Raw genomic sequence first — 19,818 nt, 5'->3', positions numbered from 1 at the left:
ACCCTCTCTCAAGATAACAAGAATCACATACAAAAAAAAAACACCCAAACCATCAAGATAGTCTGTCAAAACCAAATATAAATGTAAAATTAAACATTTCTAACTTTTGTACCTGTAAGATCTAGCAAAATCATGAATTGCATAAATATCATATTATCTAGAGATTTAGTGAGTTTATTCATCATTATCTGAGTGATGAGAATATATTCTAAATCAATGATTCTCTGATTTAACTGTCAATGTAAAAAATGAAAACACATGTCAATGTGCTTACTTCAGACTGTAATAACTGTCATCTTTGTGAGATCTATAACACTCTTATTATCAGTGAGAATCTGTATCAGAGATATAGTAATGAAATCAAGCTCAATTATGAGATTCTGAATTCATGTTATCTTGTAGATCATCTCACTGAGAGTCACATATTCAGTCTCATTGAAACTTAGAGATATATAAGATTGCTTTACTGAATGCTATGAAATTGAGTTATCTGCAAGCTTAAAAACATAGCTAGATGTTGATTTTCTATCATTATTTAAGAGATCAGCTCAATCAGAATCTGAGTAGCTGAAGAGTAGATAGAAATCATCAGAGAAATCAGAAATAATGAAAGAATTGATAGAAACAGAAAAATCAGTAGAAATGAAAGAAACAGAAGAAACAGTAGAAACAGAAGAAATAATAGAAACAGATCTCTTATACAGATCATGTCTGTAGAAAATACTCAGATTTATAATCTCTTTTAAATAATGTATAATGTGTAATAGAGTCTTTCAATATTGAGATGTTGAATCAATATTCTGTTGAGTGAGTAGTAAGACAGTATGAGTAATATCAGAATATGTTTTAACTGCAAGATATTGCAAGTAACTCACATTATATTGATATCACTGAATTGTGAAATCAGTCTCTTTCTCAGATATAGAGAAATTATCAATGCAGAATTCATTCTTCATTGATATTCTGACAACAGCTGTATTATCAAGATAGAAATCTTCAACAAGATATTTAATATATTAATAATATATCAAATCAATTCTCTTATCTGAACAATTAATCTTTATACTCAAATACTTGATTAACTGATGTAGATTCTTGACTTTTAATTTCTCACTGAGTATACTCACTAGTTAATCAGCATTCTCAGAAGCTTTGAATATGATGTTGAGATTATCAACATAGATTGTCATATAAAGATGACATCTGAATATATGATATCAGAGTACTGAATTATAAGTGCTGACTATAAATCTAAGATTACTTAACAGAGCTGTTAAGTAATCATATCAGATCTTCACTGCAGAGTTCAGGCTGTATAGACTACTCTCAATCACATAGACAAGTGTTTTCAGTGAACCTGTTTTAAATTCAGTGAGTTATTTTATATAGATCTTCTTAGTGAGATGCTTATAAAGATATATCATCACTATATTCACTTAACAGAGTGTTCAACTGTGTAGTACTGCTATTGTAAAAAGAATACAATTAACAGTATCAGTAATAACAGAAGTGTAGATCTCTTCTCTAGAACTCTTCTTAAGTCAGTTACTATAAATCACTTAATGTAATTTTCTAAGAATATTATCAGAATCAGTATTCAGATCTGCAGATCTATCTTTCTCAAGAAATACTTAACAGTCTGAAGTAATTAGTTCATCTCTCAGAATATCTGATCTAGAAATCAAACTTCATGTATTACATCTCTTCAGATCAGTAATCTCATATTATATGAACTTCTTTCAATAATCTTCTACTCTTTCTGACTGTGATATGACATTCTTATAGAACTTCAGAAGGTTATCTGTAATAAGACTCAGAGTATATATAGCCAGCGATTTCACAGGCTGCAATCATGTAGAATTCAGATCATCAATGTCAGAGACATCTTTATTATCAATCAGATGAATATCAGACTTCAGTTCAACAATATAATTAATGAGTTTCACAGATGTAATGATCAGTTTTTCAGTGATTGAGAATCTCACATCACTACTGACAATAATCTTGTCAGATTCAGAATGCTATAGATGATATATTGATATGTCACTGAATTCAATAATATGATAGAAATTGACATGTGAAGAAAGCTTATTCACAGGTCACTGAGATTCATGCAAGTGAACAAAAATCTCTGTACTTAATCAGTGAAAATGCCTCACATTCAGCGGGGTATTCATAAGTGCATATCAAGAAATCTTATATGAACTTGAAATCACAGAAGTCTCTGCAGTAGAGAATCAAAATTTTAAGTTGTAAAGAACTGTAGATGTGAGAGTATTATTGATTATTACAATCACTGTCTCTAGAACATCTACTCAGAACTTCTTAGAGAGATTATCTTTTAAAAGAGCAGCTCTAATCTGTTCTATGATAGTGTGAATCTTATGTTCAGAAATGCCATTCTGATGTGATGAATATGATGTCATTAATTCTCATTTAATATTATATGAATTCATAATTGTGTGCATACATGTGAATTGGAAAACATCATCAATATCAGTCTGTAGAAAAGCAGAAACTGTATATCTGAGATTACTCATGAATCTGAGTCATAACTCAAAGTATTGAACAGTCTCATTCTTGAACTTTAAAAAATATACTTAACAGTAGCAAGTCACATCACAGATGATAAGTATTCAGTATTTAATTCTCTAGCAGAACTCTAAAAGATAGTCAGAGAGATCTTTCAATGTATATCTGTTATCTATAAGGTTAATATGAACCTTCTCAATGAGTCAGATAGATCTAGACATCAGTGTTTTTAAATAATCTCATATCATACCTGCCTTGACACATTTCTCACAAAAGAACTTAGTCTTAGAATCTTTAATTATGACTTTAGTATGAGAATTCTTGATCATAGCAATTATAGCATCAGTATGAATGTGATCAAGATTGTAATATCAATTTAAAAGAGTCTTTGATATCTTTGATATCTATGTTCTCACATTCACAGAATCAATATTATTAACAGTAGTGACAGCAGTCATAGAAAGATCAACTTTTCAGTTAAAATCATACTTATGAGACATTGTAATATACTTGACTGTCTTGTTTGAATGATTGAGATTCTCATTGAACTTATATTCATCAATCTTATATATATTGTTCTGAGCAGTTTGAACTGTATAAAAAATAACACTGTTCAGAGCTCTGCAAATGAAAAATGAGAAAATGATGAAAGATAATGTAAATTGAAATCCCTGATCTTCAAGCTTCACAAATGAGAGCAGGTTAACTGTAATATTAGAAATATAGTGAACATTCTGTAAGTTAATATTATTATTCTCAATCTTCAAGATGATAGTCTTAATCTTCTTGACAAACTCAGTTTCCTCAGTTGCAGAATTGACAGAGATATTATCATTAAAAGATTTAATATTTGAAAAAGAATGAAGCTTGTCTATCATATTCAGACTTGTATATGTGTTCAAATATCAAGATCTAGAGAATGATTTTCTGATAACTGTGAAAGAGAAATAGAACTCAATCTTTGTAATTACTGCATTTGCTGCTGATTGAGAACTTATTAAGTCATTCTTCTTCTCTTTCTTCTTATCATTCTTCTTTTCATCCTTCTTTTTCTTTTTATCAGAGTGTAAGATGAAACACCTGTCAACAGTATGTTCATATCTTCTACAGTGAGTGCACTTTTATACAGATGTGCTTTTCTTCTCATTCTTATTCTTATTCTTGTTCTTATTCTTTTTCACAGTCACAGAATCAGTCTGAGACTGCTTTTTCCACTCAATGATAATCTTCTTAAATGTATGATTGATCAGTTGCTTCATCAAATCATCAATATCAATATTGACAATGAGTCTCTGATCAGTGAAGAAAAACTCATTCAAATATGTCTTAATAAATAATCTTTGATAATCTTGTAGATTGTTGAGAAAAAGATTATAATATACATTCTCAGTACTCTGACAAAGCTCTTTATAACAGATAATAAGATAGTGAAAATGTCTCTGAAAAGTAAGATAATCATTCTTCTTAACTTGTAATTTTGTCAATTTCTTGAAGATATTAACTCATTCTTCTGTCAGTGATATTACATATTTAATATTGATCTTATTTCACAGAGCTGCAGTATTGTCAGCTTTCAAGGTTTCAATAGTGATTTGAACATTTTCAACAAGACTCAATAGTATACATCTATATAGAGACTTGAAATGAATTCTTCACTTCTCAGAATTGATATGATGTGTAAAAGAGAATTCTTGTTAAGTTCTTAATAGAATGTCAGTTTCATTAATAACTTCTACATCAGTTAATATATCAACACATCAGACTTCATAATTAGAGTCATTAAATGTGATCACTGATTTAATATCTAGTGCATATTTGACTTTCTTCTGATATTTCTGCAACTCATCTCTTGTAGTGTCTCTTTATACAGATGTAGTGAGATGTTAAGTGATTTCAGCTGCAGTTATCTGATTCTGTAGTATTATCTGCATAAGATTCATAAGATTGCCTGCGGTGTAATAGATAGATTGATTCAGATCACTATTAAAAGTCAGCATTCTGAGAGTGAGAAACAGTGAAGAATTTGATGAGTTGAAATGAACAGATTCTGCAGATGAATGTTGACTCTGCTTTTCTTTATTCTGAAGTTTCTCTGTTGTCTCATCATCAAATTTCATACTCTGGTGAAAACTGATCTCAGTCTCATCTTACAAGTCAGAAGCTTTCTTATAATGAGTGATCATTCTATCAATGAGTTGTCTAGTGAAGTGTGTGATTCTGAGTCTTGAGCTGAACTCTGAAGTAACAGGTGTATCACTCATATCAAGATGGCTCTGCTTGTAAGAATAAGTGCTCGCAGGCGATTATTCAGATGTTTGCAGCTTAGCGTGATATGTACTGTTAACTACTAGAAGTATTTATAGTAGAAAGATAAAATGTAGAGATTAAATGTATAATAGTATTCAAGCTGAGTTATGAATAGTATTCATGAACTCCAGTCTATATAGTTGTGTGTAGTCAAGAGTCACTAGTTCTATTAATTATATGAGAGATAGAAATAGAGATAAAGAATCTGTGAGAAGTGAGATTTCTTACATATCTCTCTCTCTCTAAGGCTTCATCTGTGAAGTCTTTCACTGAGTGACTTCATAGAATCAGCTCAGCACTGCAGTGATACTCACTAAAAACTCTTCATATCTATAAAAAATCTCAGTGAGGAAAAATCCCTTGTTACTGTGAAGAAAAAAGAGTCTGTTACTCAGTTTCTTGTTTTATAAGATTCTTTATAATCTACAGATTCTTCTCTAACTATCACACAGATTTATCTTGTATCTTTTATACAGAAGAGTTTCAGTTGACTCTCAATTATTTTTATAAGATTCTTGTGTAATTATTACACAGATTCATCTCACAGATGAATCACTCTCTGTGAGATTACTCTTATTAAAGAGAAACATTTGTGAGTTGATCTTTTACTCATTCTTATAAATTATTGTTCTTTGACACTGTAGAATTGTGAGAAATTTTTCATTCTTTCACTAACTCTGTAGAATTGTAGAATCAAGATATCTGTGATCTGTAATCACTCTTTATAGTCATATAGAAAGATTCAGACCTGTAATTTATAATCACTCTTATTTACTAGAGTAATCTGACTGTTCTGTGAAATCACTCACAGTGTAAGTAAATCTCTCTAGAGTAGTATAAATATCTCAGATCTATCTGTGAAATCTCATCTTCTTTTCTCTTTTTTTATAACAGCTCTCATTCTTACAAACTGTGAGTATTCTCATTCATCTGTGAAGTGTTTTTATTCAGATAATAGAGAGAGAGTGTTTCTGACAATATCTGTATATTGATTCAAGAACTTCTTAAGAATAAAAATTTTCAATTTTAATATCTTTATAAACAATATCTGATCACTGCTGAGCTTCTTATGAATGTCTCTGTAACTTCTCTGATCACTTTTTACTGACTGATGAAGTAGAAATATCATCACTTATAACTGCATCTTCATTCTCTTCAGCTCTGTCACTGCACTTAATCTTCAAGTCAGCAGCTCACTTCATTTCTTTCTCAGATCAGCTTCTGACTTTAAATAGTGTAGTTCTTTTCTTTACTGTAAGTCTTCTTACAAGTAATTTCTTACAGACTCTAGCTGATAGTTCTTATAAAGCTCTTGATATTATCAGTGTCTTCTGCAGTCTCATGAGCCTATGATCACTTTCTTCCTGCTCATACAATCTCTGATCAGATATATGTGAATATGTCTAGATTCTCTATCAATGATTCTTGCGCTGCAGCGCATTTCTGCAATCTCATTGTTAATGAGAGATGAGTTCTCAGATACTCACAAAATTCAGATAATTAAGACAATATGAATATTATAAATTCATAATAGAAGTTAATCTGAATAGATGAGTTCTCTCTTCATATCTTAATTATTTCCAGGCTGAATACTTCAGTATAACTGAGAGAGCAGACACAGCTTCATAAGAGATTTCTGATCATACATGCAGATAATCAGTCTCTGAGACTCTGCTACAACTGCATGTACTCTGATATTCAGCTTCTCTGAAGTCTGTGCATTTCTAGCAGTCTTTATATCAAATATAATAATTATCTGTACTGCAGACATGATACTCTCTGCTTCTTTGAAGAGAAAAATTAGTAGTTGTGAGAGAATTGAATGTCACAGATATTAAGAATGTGAATATGAGTTTTCTTTGTTTTTTCTTTATTAATCTCTAAATTGTGTTCATAACTCTGTTTATTTTCTGTTTTTTAGCTTTAATAAGAATATAATTTCTTCTTTTCTTGTATATACTGCAGACTGTTCATCTCAGTAAAAACTCATTATCTTATAGACTAGAATTTGCAAATGACAGTGTTAATATCTTTATTATAATCAGATTCTTAGTGAAGACTGTGTCATTCTGACTTATCAGAATTTATAATATGAAAGTCATGTCTCAGCTTCTGCAGATATCTTATCTATCTGAATAATTCTTAAGTGAACTTATTCATCTTATCAGAATACTCTTATCACTGAATCTTGAATCAGAGCTTATAATCTTACTTCTCTGAGTTAATAATTTCTTTGATCTGATATTCTCTTTCACTCTCTAGTACTTTATGAATAGAGTGATGAGTCACAGAATTCTCTTCTAAGAATTTCTTATATTTGTGAAGTAAAGAGATATAAAAAATATTGTACATCTGTAACTCAGATAACAGTTTTAATCTATAAAACTATAAGCTAACTTTCTTCATAATCTTACAAGACTCTGTCTATAAGAGATTCAGCTTCTTACTAGATCTCTGTATGATGATATTTTCTAGACTCAGTCAGACTCTATCATCTTTTTTAAAACTGTTTATAATATGCTTAAAGTTATAGTATCTCTTCTGATACTCTTAAGTCTTTCTCAAGAATTTATAAGCTTTCTTCTGAATCTCTTGAATTCTCTCAGCCTGTTCATAAGCATTATCACACTCTATAGTGTACTCTCACAGATTCATTAAGATTATCTGCAGATAAGTTTCAGTGAGCATCTTAAAGAGAGTTTTATCTGTGCTGACATGCTTTGAGTTATTATACATGAACTCTGTAAGTAGTAATCAATGTACTCAGTTATTCTGATTGTAATTAACAAAACACTGCAGATACTGTTTTAATATACTTATCAGATATTCTGTCTAATCATCTGTCTGTTAGTGAAAAGTCATGCTTAGATCTTATAAGATCTTCAGTATAGTTATCAGATCAGATCAGAACTCTTCTATGAAGATTAATTCTCTGTCTGAGACAATATTCACAGATAATTCATGCAACTGAATCATATTGCAGATGAAGATATAAGTCAAATTTTTTGACTTCAAGTTCTTGTAAGTGAGTATAAAGTGTGTTATCTTAATGAAGTGATTCACTATCATCAGCACACTGTCAAAGCAGATATTATATATATTCTTACTTTCAGAGAGACTCACAAGAGTATTCATTTCTAGCTGTTTTCAAGATTCTCATAAGATGAATAGAGGAGTAAATTCTTTATATAATCTGAACTGCACTATTCATAAATTCTGATAAATAGTATAAGAATTCACTATCTTCTTCACAAGTTCTCATATCTTCAGTCAGAAGTATTTTCTTATAAGCAACTCATGAGTTCTAGTGTCTGTAAAATAATCTACTAGAGAAGAGTCATGATATCTTTTAATAAGTTCTATATATAGAAACTCATTTACAGGCATATAAATCTGATTCTCTCTTTATAAGAGATTATTTAAGTCTCTTCAATTCTTTATTTCTGCAGGATTAATTCCTGCTGTAAGCAGTTTCTGAATATACTGAGTATATTCATTCTTCAGTTGCAATTCAGATAATCTGAATAGAAGATCTTATAAAGACTTATACTCTGTTTTCTCTTACATCAGATCTTCTGTGATACTTCTCAAAGTCTGCAAACTCTTCAGATTATAGATACTCTCTTCAAGAATTCTTGCAGAGATTCTCAGAGTGTTGACTCTCAGTGTTATAGAGAGTAGTTATACAGACTTCTTCTCTCTCTTCTCTCTCTTCTCTCACAGAGAATTGAGAGACTCTTCAGTCAATCTCTTTATAACACTCAGTCTGAGTATTCTGTGAAGCTTTTCTGTCTTCTTTAATCTCTCTATATCTGTTATTCTGATCTTCTTAACATAGTCTGATCTGTGAGAGAGTCTGTTCACTGAGTTCTTAGTTTTCTTGATATATTCTATCTTGAATCAGAACTCACTCAGTCTCTGAGCTCAGTGAATCTGCTACTGCAAGAGTTTCTTGATTGAAGTAAACTGTTATAAGTTATCATGATCAGTTCTAACAGTAATCACTGTTACAAGATTCTTGAAGTAGTGATATCAGTGATGAAAGAATTTCACTATTATAAGAAGCTTCTGATTATGAATGTTATAGTTAATCTCTGTAAGTTACATCTTCTATGAGAAAAAGATCACTGAAACTCAGTTCTTATTTAACTGTAGTTATGAGACTATTTCTGAAATTATAAAGAAGAAGACATCTGTCTCTAATCTGATTAAAAGTAAGAGATTAAAGTGAAACAGTATCACTGTGTTTATAAATATCTGTTTCAATCTTGTAAAGATCTTATAAGCTTCTGAGATAAGAAAGTTCTTACAGTTCTTTCTTCTCAATAATCTTTTCATTCTTTATTTACAGAATGACTTCTTCTTATTTTCACTCTTCAGCATATCTGTAAGAGTTAAGAAGATTCTTGTAAATGTAAAGATAAACTATCTATAGAAATTCACAAAGCTTAGAAAGATCTGAATCTTATGAATACTAGTTAGCTCTGATCATGATAGAATAGTCTCAATCTGTGAAGATTTCATCTGAATATCATTTATAATAATTACATATTCTAGAAAATTAATTCAGTGAGTACTGAAGTTACACTTTGTAAGCTTAATATACAGTTCTGTCTCATCTAAGATCTTCAATATACTTTGTACATGCTCAGTATGTTCTTTCTTCTTTGTAAAGTACATTATCACATTATTCAGATATATTATTATGAAGATATTCAGATATATATGAAGTGTTTTATTGATGAAAGACTGAAATACTGTGAGAGTATTAGTCAGATCAAAAGATATCACTAGATATTTAAACAATCTCAGTACAGTTCTAAAGACAGTCTTTTATTCATTCTCAGACTGTATTCACAGCTGTGTATATATATTAATTATATTCAGTTATATGAATATAACAGCTCTCATGAGACAGTTGATTACATTCTTAATCAGAGATAGAAAGTAGCAGCTCTTTATTATCTTGAAGTTCAGATTGTAATAGTTTATATATAATCTGAGATCTTCATTCTTCTTCTTCATGAATATCACAGAGACTCTCACAGAGATCTGTAAAGATTGAATAAAGTTATTCTTCAGATTCTTCTTCACATAGATCTGCAAGACCTCTGTCTTATAATAAGAGAGCTTATAGATTGATTCTCAGAAGAATTTCTATTCTTCTATCAAATCTATTATCAGATTCTTCTTATAGTGAGAAGAAAGCTCAGCTATCTTAACTGAGCTGAACATCTCTGTAAGATCTCAGTATTTCTCTGATATCTGAAGCTCAGTTTTCATGACTGTGAGATTCTCAGACACTTGTAAAGTTATTATATAGATGAGCTTATCTTCTCTAATTAACTCTATAGCATTAACTGCTTCTATCTCTGTGAGTGAGTCTGTCAACACTGATCAGAAGTATAAATCTGACTCATGAATAGCTATGTATAAATTGTGTCTTTGAAGTTATATAAGTTTTAAATACATGTTATCTGTAATATCTGTAATAATCACAGTTTTTACAAATCTTCTTCAGATTTCAGAGAGATCTTGCAATTTAAAGATGACTCTTGTAAATCTTTCAGCTCTCAGATCTGAGTTCTCATATTCTGCTTATTATAAAAGCAGATTCTCAGTTTTCATCTTTCAGCTCATTCACTCTGTAAGCTTTAGAGATATTACAGTGATCTGAGATTCTGAGTTTATCAATACTTCTCATACTTGCAGAGCAGCAGTACTGCAGTACAGTCTCTCTTTATAAGTAAGTATTTTCATTGAGAAAGTAACAGATTCAGATATCAGCTTCAAGACTTTTAAGAAGACTGTTACTGACTCTGTTTATAACTTCTCAAATTTCTATTTTAATTTATCTGAATAGTTTGTATGAAGATATTCTGATTTAGAATAGATAAAGCAGAGTCTCTTTTTCTTAATCTCTCTGTTATATACTCTGTTTATAGAAGCTTATAAAGCTCTCTCTTTCTACTCAGCAGTCAGACATGAATCTCTCTATATCTTATTATCTTTTTCTAATAAATCTATTCTCTGTTATTCTGACTCTTATAGAGCTGATTAATGATCTGCTCTTCACAGATCTGTGACTCTCACAGTGATCTGTAAGTAATAAATAAGAGTCATCAGTTTCTCTAGAGCTAAGAACTTAGAGTTTTACTCAATAAGCTTGTTCTATATATCTTTATTCAGTCTCTTTATAAACATCATTATTCAGATCTTATTTCAGAGCTCTGTTTTCACAGATTTTAATTCATATTATAATTCTATGAAGTGCTGTAAGTAGTCTTTATCAGATTTCTCATCTCTTTTTCTAATATTGATGATTATAGCTCAGATGTTCTCTATTCAGCTTACAGAGTCTTTCAACTTATTCTCTAGATAGATCTTGAGAATAGATTATCAGAATCTTTTATAATTATTTCTTAGATAATTCAATCAGTTCTTAACTTCAGTGTAATAGAGATCTGTTATTATATAGATAACAGCTTCTTCATCTTTCATATTATATAGTCAGACTTGTAAGTCAATTTCAAATACAAACTTGTAAAAGCTTTTATAGATTGTGATTTGATAAGTAATCTTAAGTGATTACAGTTTAAGAAAGTTTCTTTTCAGTTTATAGATATCTCTGAAGATTATGTCTAGAGACTCAGTTTAAGAGTGTTTACAGATAGTAAGTATTTCTTATAAAAAAATAGTTTAATCTTATAGAAGATGCTCAAGAATATTCTTCACTAAGATTAATTTATTTATAAGTTCAGAGAGTTTCTCTGTCTGAGATACAGAGAATGATATTCTATAAGTGATTAATAAGTTCTCTGAGACTTCTTTTATAAGAGTTATTTATAATTCAGATGACTGCTTCTGAGTCTCTGCAGTAGAATTTACAGAGATGAGAGTATGTAAGTTTCTAGTTCTTTCAGTTATAACAGGTGATTGCTGACTGACTGAGCTTGAAATATAAGAATAAGTGCTTACAGATAATTATTCAGATGTTTGCAGCTTGATATGATATGTACTATTAACTATTAGAAGTATTCACAGTAGAAAGATAAAATATAGAAGTTAAATATATAATAGCATTTAAGCTGAGTTATAAATAGTATTCATGAACTTCAGTCTATATAGTTATGTGTAGTCAAGAGCTGCTAGCTCTATTAGTTACATGAGAGATAGAAATAGAGATAAAGAATTTATAAGAAGCAGAATTTCTTACACTGCTTCTTCTAGATGTGTAAAAAAAAAAAAATAAAAAAGTGATATTCTTCACAATGAAGAACACACTTTCTTAAAAAAAATAAAGTATATGAATTCACTGACTGACAGATTCAGAGAAAATGAAATATCTCTAATAAAAAGTAAGAGTCTTTTTAAAAAAGATGAACTATTCATATTAAAAATGTTGATATAATATTTTAAAAAGAAAAATGTGTCATTCAAGCTATAATCTGTAGAATAGTTAAAGATTATATTGATAAATCTATCTATAGAAACATAATATAGTGATGGTTCATGTGATCTAGTAAGATTACTAACCGCAACAGCTATAAGAGTTAACATATTTCACCTGCTTCAGTAATAATAAGAGTCTGTTCAGTGTGTTTATATATACTTGTTCTTTTTATACAGATCTTCACTTTTTTTAAAAAGTACAGTCTTAATATTATGACTGTTCAGTGAGCAGAGTGTCTGTACTAGACTGATCACTGAGATTATGAATTTCATGTTTAATCTCATTTAATCTGATCTCATACATTTCTTGATATGAATCTCACTGAGACTGACTATCAAAAAACCATGCAAAGTGACTATATATCAGATCTTAAAATGAAATCATGACTTGAAAAAAATGAGAAAGTGATTTCATTTGATCTCATTTAGTTTCATTCTTGACATAAAGTTACTATTTTTAGACATTTTAAGATTTTTTTTAGACTATTTTTAATTTTTTAAAAAGTAATGCTTTTTGATAACACTCAAATGAGATTTAAAGTCATTTAAAGCAATAAAAATAATTTAAATTGAGAAGTGAAAATCATGATCTCATTTGAAAAATGTGATAAGAGTAGACAGTAAGTCTCACTGAGACAGTATAAGACTACTATCTAATGATAAAACTGTGTAATGAGATCAGTTGAATTGATAATAAAACTATCAAAAAATCTGGTCCTGGTCTCAGACACAGTCACACGGTCAGTCTAGTCTGTACTAATAATACAGCTGCTTTTTACAAAGTACAGATGAAAATGATCAGATGTTCAGTGAATTGAGCAGCTGTACTTACATCTCTTATCAAGATCTTATAAATAAACAGTATTTAACTTCAACAGTGTGTGATAGTGTAGAATAGCACTTTTAGAGATAATATAGTGTAGAATAGTGTAGAATAGTGTTCATAGTAAAGATAGTTAAGTTAACTAATATTGATTAGAAGAAAGCTCATAAAAACACATTCTTTTTGAACTAACTCTGAACTCTATTCAAAAAGAACACATTTTTATGAGCTTTCTTTCTCCATTCCAGAGCAGTGAGTAAGATGAAATAGTGTAATGACACAACACTGGCTTGCTACTAATAATTGATAAATACACTATTTTTAATGAGATTCACTATTGCGTTCAAAAAGTACGGACGCACCGAACAGGCCCTAAGATAGGAATAACTATCAAAATGTTGTTGTGATCGTCGCCGAGGTTACCAGGTAGATATTTACGCACTAGTCTTAAAGCAGATTGGTTCTGTTGTCAAATTTCCAAGTTGGACCATCAAATGCTGAGTCATCTACAATAATAGCACCCAAAGCAGCAAAGCCCTGGCCCAATGCAGCAACATCCGGGGGCAAAAATCGCGATTTGCAAAACAAACATCAAACAAACAAGACGCGCCACTACTGCCCCTTCCTCTCTTCAACACCTTTCAACATCAACAACGACAACGAACGACGACGCTCGCTTCTACTCTCCCCTTCTTCTTGTCGCCTTGCCTCCTCATCAGCGCCCGCTTTCTGCCAGGAGTGCTTGACGCTGCGTCTGGCGCATTGATATTGCCCTCCGCTTTCGTTCGTTTCTCCCCGCGCGCTGCCATTTGTCGACCTCGACATCCATCTCACTCCGGTGAGAATGGACTCCCCAATAGACTCCGTTTTCGAGGACGATGGTGCTAGTTCTGATTTCATCCCAGAGGTGCCGGTATGGATTTCTATCCTTACTTGTGGCCGCCTCCTGACCTGACCCCTTTCAGTAATTTTGAATGGTGTGTATGCCTTGCTAATCCATTCCTATAGAAGTCCAAAGCAAAGGCTCCCAAGAAAGCTGCTACAGCGACCAAGCCCAGAGCCCCTGCGAAAAAGACGGCTAAAGCCTCTGCTAAGCCGAAAGGTGCAGCTGCCACCAAAAAGAAGGCGAAAGTAGACACCGAGGAAGAACTTTCAGATTACGATGAAGCTGGCGGTGACGATGTCGCGTCCTTACTCTCAGCTACTCCCCCAAATGCTGCTGCGAAGGGGAAGAAATCTGGGGGTTCCAAAAAGACATCTAGCAAGCCCCTGGGGAATGTGGAAAATGAATCGTTCGGAATGGATGGCGCAGCTACCCCAAAGGAGAGCAGTGAGAGGTACCAGAAAGTATGTCGCTGATGTCCTTTTTTCCCGGAAGGGGCGGTCATGCTAACTTCACAATGTACCTAGCTTACCCAACTAGAACACATCATTAAACGACCAGACACATACATCGGCTCTATCGAGCGGTCAACGAACCAAATGTGGGTTTACAACTCAGAATCCGAGTCAATGGAGTTTCGAGAAGTTTCGTATGTGCCTGGTCTCTACAAAATATTTGATGAGATTCTGGTCAACGCTGCCGATAATAGGCACAACGATAAAAACATGGACGAGATTCGGGTCACGGTAAACAGGGAATCTGGCGAAATAAGTGTCTGGAACAATGGTCGCGGCATTCCCATTGAGATACACTCGGTACACATTCTCTCCAATGCCCCATACCACTGCCCCCTACTAATGAATCTTGGAATATTTTAGAGAGAAAAAGTCTACATACCTGAGCTGATTTTCGGTCACCTCCTTACCTCGTCCAACTACAATGACGACCAACAAAAGGTGACTGGTGGACGTAACGGTTATGGTGCCAAGCTCTGTAATATCTTCAGCACGGAATTTACTCTCGAAACCGCAGACTCAAAGTTAAAGAAGAAATACAAACAAACATGGACCGACAATATGTCCAAGATGGGAAAGCCAAAGATAACGGATTGCAAAGGCGATGACTATACCAAGGTTACATTCACTCCAGACTTCAAGAAGTTCGGAATGGACGGGATCGATGACGACTTCGAGGCTCTGGTTAAGCGTCGAGTCTATGACCTGGCAGGGACTTGCAAGGTCACAGTTAAATTAAACGGATCGCGCGTCCCCGTCCGCAATTTCAAACAGTATATGCAAATGTATACTAATGCCATCAAAAAAGAGCGAGGTGAAGAAGCTTCCAGGGACAAATCCGAGATCATCACTGACAACCCAGACCCCCGATGGGAAATCGGGTTTGCTGTCTCGGATGGTTCGTTTCAGCAGGTTTCATTTGTTAACTCCATTGCGACAACATCAGGCGGCTCCCATGTCAATACAGTTGCCGACCAGATTTGTAACAAACTTGTGGAGGTGGTTAAAAAGAAGAACAAAACCGGTGCCACCCTTAAACCAGCCCAAATTCGAAATCACATATTTGTATTTGTGAACTCGCAGATCGTCAACCCTGCGTTTACATCCCAGACTAAGGAACAGTTGACAACGAAGCCGAGCCAGTTTGGCAGCAAATGTGTCTTGTCGGATGATTTCCTCAAAAAGATCCTGAAAACGCAAGTGATGGAAAATATTATGCATTTCGCTGAGAAGAAGGCTGATCAAATCCTGAAAAAGTCGGACGGCAATCGACGATCACGCATGAACAACCCGAAACTAACTGATGCGAATAAAGCTGGAACGAAAGACGGACATCACTGTACTCTCATTCTGACTGAAGGAGATTCTGCAAAGGGACTGGCTATGGCCGGCCGAGCCATTGTTGGACCTGATCTTTTTGGTGTATTCCCTTTGCGCGGAAAACTGCTCAATGTTCGGGACGCCTCTGTTGATCAGATATCTAAAAATGCAGAAATCCAAAACATCAAAAATTTCCTCGGGCTCCAACACAAGAAAGAATATACCGACACCAAGGGCCTCCGCTACGGACATCTCATGATAATGACTGATCAGGATCATGATGGAAGCCATATCAAGGGCCTATTGATCAACTTTTTCCAAGTTGCATTCCCAAGTTTGCTTAAAATACCCCAGTTCTTGATCGAATTTATCACACCCATCGTCAAAGTGTGGAAGGGAGATCCGAAGAACCCAACGATATCCAAATCCTTTTTCACAATGCAAGAATACGAAACATGGCTAGAGATCCATGGCCACGATAAACGGTGGGAAAAGAAGTACTACAAGGGTTTGGGTACCAGTACGACAGATGACGCCGAAATTTATTTCCGTGACTTGGACAGGCATCTGAAGCAATTCCATGTCATGCGGGATCATGAGGCAGAGCTTATAGATCTTGCATTTTCAAAGAAAAAGGCCGATGAGCGGAAAGAGTGGCTTCGTCAGTTTAAGCCTGGTACTTTCCTAGACCATACGACTGAAGAGATCACCTATACTGATTTCATCAACAAGGAACTTATCCTTTTCAGTATGGCTGACAACATCCGTTCTATCCCTTCCGTTATTGACGGTTTGAAACCGGGACAACGTAAAGTCCTATATACCTGCTTCAAGCTCAATGTCAAAAAAGATATGAAAGTAGCCGAGCTCAGTGGTTACGTTCTTGGACTGACTGCCTATCAGCATGGAGATGCGTCGTTACAGCAAACCATTATCGGCCTAGCTCAGAACTTTGTAGGATCAAACAATATCAACTGCTTGGAGCCAAGTGGAAACTTCGGTTCTCGTTTGCAAGGTGGATCTGACGCTGCTAGCCCACGTTATATCTATACCCGACTTTCACCGTTTGCCAGACGAATATTCCACGAGGCAGATGGGCCTCTGCTGACATATAACGTTGATGATGGCCAGGTAATCGAGCCGGAGACTTACTTCCCCGTTGTGCCTATGATTTTGATCAACGGTGCTGACGGCATCGGAACTGGCTGGAGCACTTCCATTCCGAACTACAATCCTGAGGAAATTGTCGCGAATATAAAGCGTCTCATGGTTGGTGAACCTGTGGTCCCTATGCAGCCTTGGTTCCGAGGGTTTACTGGGGAGGTTGTCTCGATGGGTGGGGAACGGTACAAATTTAGCGGGAGATTCTCGCAAATTGGAGACAATGAAATCGAAATCACCGAGCTACCCATCCGTTCCTGGACGCAGGACTTTAAAGATCGTCTCGAGGAAATCATCAAGGCGGAAAAAATCCCCTCGTTCATCAAGGACTACAAGGACTACAATACCCATACCAAAGTCCACTTTGTAATTCAGTTGGATGAGAAACACGCAAAGAAGGCAATCGCTGAAGGCCTGGAAGAGAAGCTCAAACTAACCAAAACCCTCGCCACTTCAAATCTCGTGGCGTTTGATTCCGAAGGGCGAATCACCAAGTACGAGTCCCCCGAGCATATCCTTCAAGAATTCTATTCTGTCAGGATTAAGCTATATGAAAAGCGGAAGCAACATCAACTTTCCCAGATGCAGAAAGATCTGGAGAAACTGAGCAACCAAGCTCGGTTTGTTCAGATGATTATCGACGGGAAGCTTGTTATTTCGAAAAAGCCAAAGGCACAGTTGGTGCAAGAGCTGAAGGAGAAGGGTTTCAAAGCTATAGCTAAGGTTTCTGACGCTGCCAAGCAAGGCGAAAAGGCACCTGTCGTGAATCGGGACGACGAGGAAAGTAGCGACAGCGAGGATACGGAGCTTGCCGCTAATTCTTTCGACTATTTGCTTGGTATGCCATTGTGGTCTTTGACCAAGGAAAGAGTGGAAAAGCTTCGTCGCCAAATTGGAGATAAGGAAATTGAGATTGATACACTTATCAAGCTGTCCAAAGAAGATATCTGGAGAGCTGATCTCGATGCTTTCCTAGAGGAATGGAAATTCCAACTTGAGGACGAAGGTCGCCGTCAAGCTAAGCGTGCGAAGAGTGCCCGTCGCGTATCTACGAAACTCAAGACGGCTACTAAAGGTGGTAAGAAACGCAAGGCTGCCGATGACGATGATAGTGATTTCGGCCTTCCTAAACCGAAGAAATCTGCCAAATCAACTACTATGAATCGAATAAAGCCGCAGGCCGACCTTCTTAACTATGTGAGCAGTAATGCGTCTAGGAAACCTAAACCGAGCAGCGACAAGGGTTTTGGTGGTGCCGACGGTGCGAGCGGTTTGGATGATGAGGATGATTTCGAACCAGAAATCCTCCCAACTAGGAAGCCGAGAGCTGCTTCTTCTAAACCTATGAAGCCTATTGAGCTTGACGGGTTGAGCGATTTCGACGAATTTGAGCCGAAAGTCAAAGAAACTTCTAGGACGGCATCCCCAAAGCCTGCCGAGCCCCGTGATGTGGATATGGACACAGGGATTGGTGGACCAAGTGAACCTGATGATATTCAACCGATGCCTGTGCCTCCCAAGAAAACGAAAGCACAACCCTCGAAAGGAAAGCCAGGGAAGTCAGCTGCTGCACTTGAAAGCGATTTCGAAGAATCTAAGTCTGCAGCTTTGCCGGAGAAGAAAAGTAGGAAAGCGGCTCCTCCACCTCAGAGGATTCCCCTGAACGATGATGATGGCTCAGATGTGGAAATCGTATCGAGAAGGCCCGCACGCCAAGCGAGAACGAATCGCAAACCTATCACGTTCAACAACTCAAGCGAGTCTGACAGCGACGATGGTGATGATTTGCTTGGGGATGTCAGCCAGATGGTGAAGGGAATTGGCCGTTCTGCCGACGCATCATCGGAGTGTCGTACTCTTTTTTCCGAACTCTCACGCCCAGGTACTAGCGCCGGCACTAAACCGGCGACATCGTCATCATCAAAAACTCCCAAAGCCACTAGTAACGATATTTTTGATCCCGATGAAACGGACTACTCGAAACTTATTCCTCAGAATTCTCCGAGGAGGTCGCTTCTAGTGAAACCTAAGGATGCTAAATTTTCCAGTGATGAGGGTGAGGGTGCAGGTAGCGATTCGGACGCGGTCGTCACTTCAAGGTCAGCGGCAGCTGCTAGAGCAAAGCCTAGTACCGCCCCTCGGAAGCCCGCTGCAAAAACAACCAAGTCTACCTCTACCGCCAGAAAGCCCACTACCAAACCCAAAGCCACCGCTGCGGCCCCAGCCAAGAAAACCGTCCTTTCCCCCGCCGCCAAAGCCTATGCTGCGAAGAAAGCTAAGTCGCAGAAACTAACAGATTCACTGTCCGATGATGACGGCGGCGATGATATCGATGCGATGGCGAATGACATTCTCGATTCCCCGGTACCAGCTAGAAAGGGAAAGGGTAAAGGAAAGGGACGGCATGATAGTTTCGATGTGGATGATTCCGAAGATGAGGTGGTTGCTCCAGTGCCAGCACGGACCGCTGGGGGTCGTCCATCACGTCGGGCAGCCGCGGTAGCAAAGAAACCTACGTACGTAGTTGATGTTGATAGCGATGAGGAAGATGAGGAAGATGATGGCGATGGGTCGAGTGAAGAGTTTTCTGATATTGATTAGGTGAAGGAGGTGGATGACTGACCGTGGGTAGTGTGTGGCTATTGTAGGACTTTATTCTCCTACATAGTTTCTTCTACACTTTGGTACTTTTTAATGCCCTTATTTGCATGTTCTGCAGTTTTCGAGTTTGTTATCTCTGCTTGCATTTTGTATTTATTTATTTACAGTTTTCTTGGGACCCTCCCTTGAATTTTTTTCTCTTTCTAATGAGATATCTTATATCA

At 35.5% G+C, this 19,818-nt stretch overlaps 1 protein-coding gene across 1 annotated transcript; it reads left to right on the top strand.

Annotated features, from left to right (window-relative positions):
* Positions 1–13,958: 13,958 nt before the first annotated feature.
* Positions 13,959–19,594, top strand: BDCG_02440 (DNA topoisomerase II; the record flags this gene model as incomplete). The annotated part of the gene is made up of 4 exons (XM_045417980.1): positions 13,959–14,027; positions 14,123–14,461; positions 14,525–14,812; positions 14,876–19,594. 4 exons carry the CDS (start codon positions 13,959–13,961, stop codon positions 19,592–19,594), a joined length of 5,415 nt encoding a protein of 1,804 aa, XP_045274661.1.
* Between the last annotated feature and the right edge of the window lie 224 nt (positions 19,595–19,818).

Source organism: Blastomyces dermatitidis (genome assembly GCF_000003525.1).
Source record: "Blastomyces dermatitidis ER-3 genomic scaffold supercont1.3, whole genome shotgun sequence".
Lineage (NCBI taxonomy): Eukaryota > Fungi > Ascomycota > Eurotiomycetes > Onygenales > Ajellomycetaceae > Blastomyces > Blastomyces dermatitidis.
Note: the sequence above shows the minus strand (reverse complement) of the source record. Positions and strands in the feature narration are given on the sequence as shown.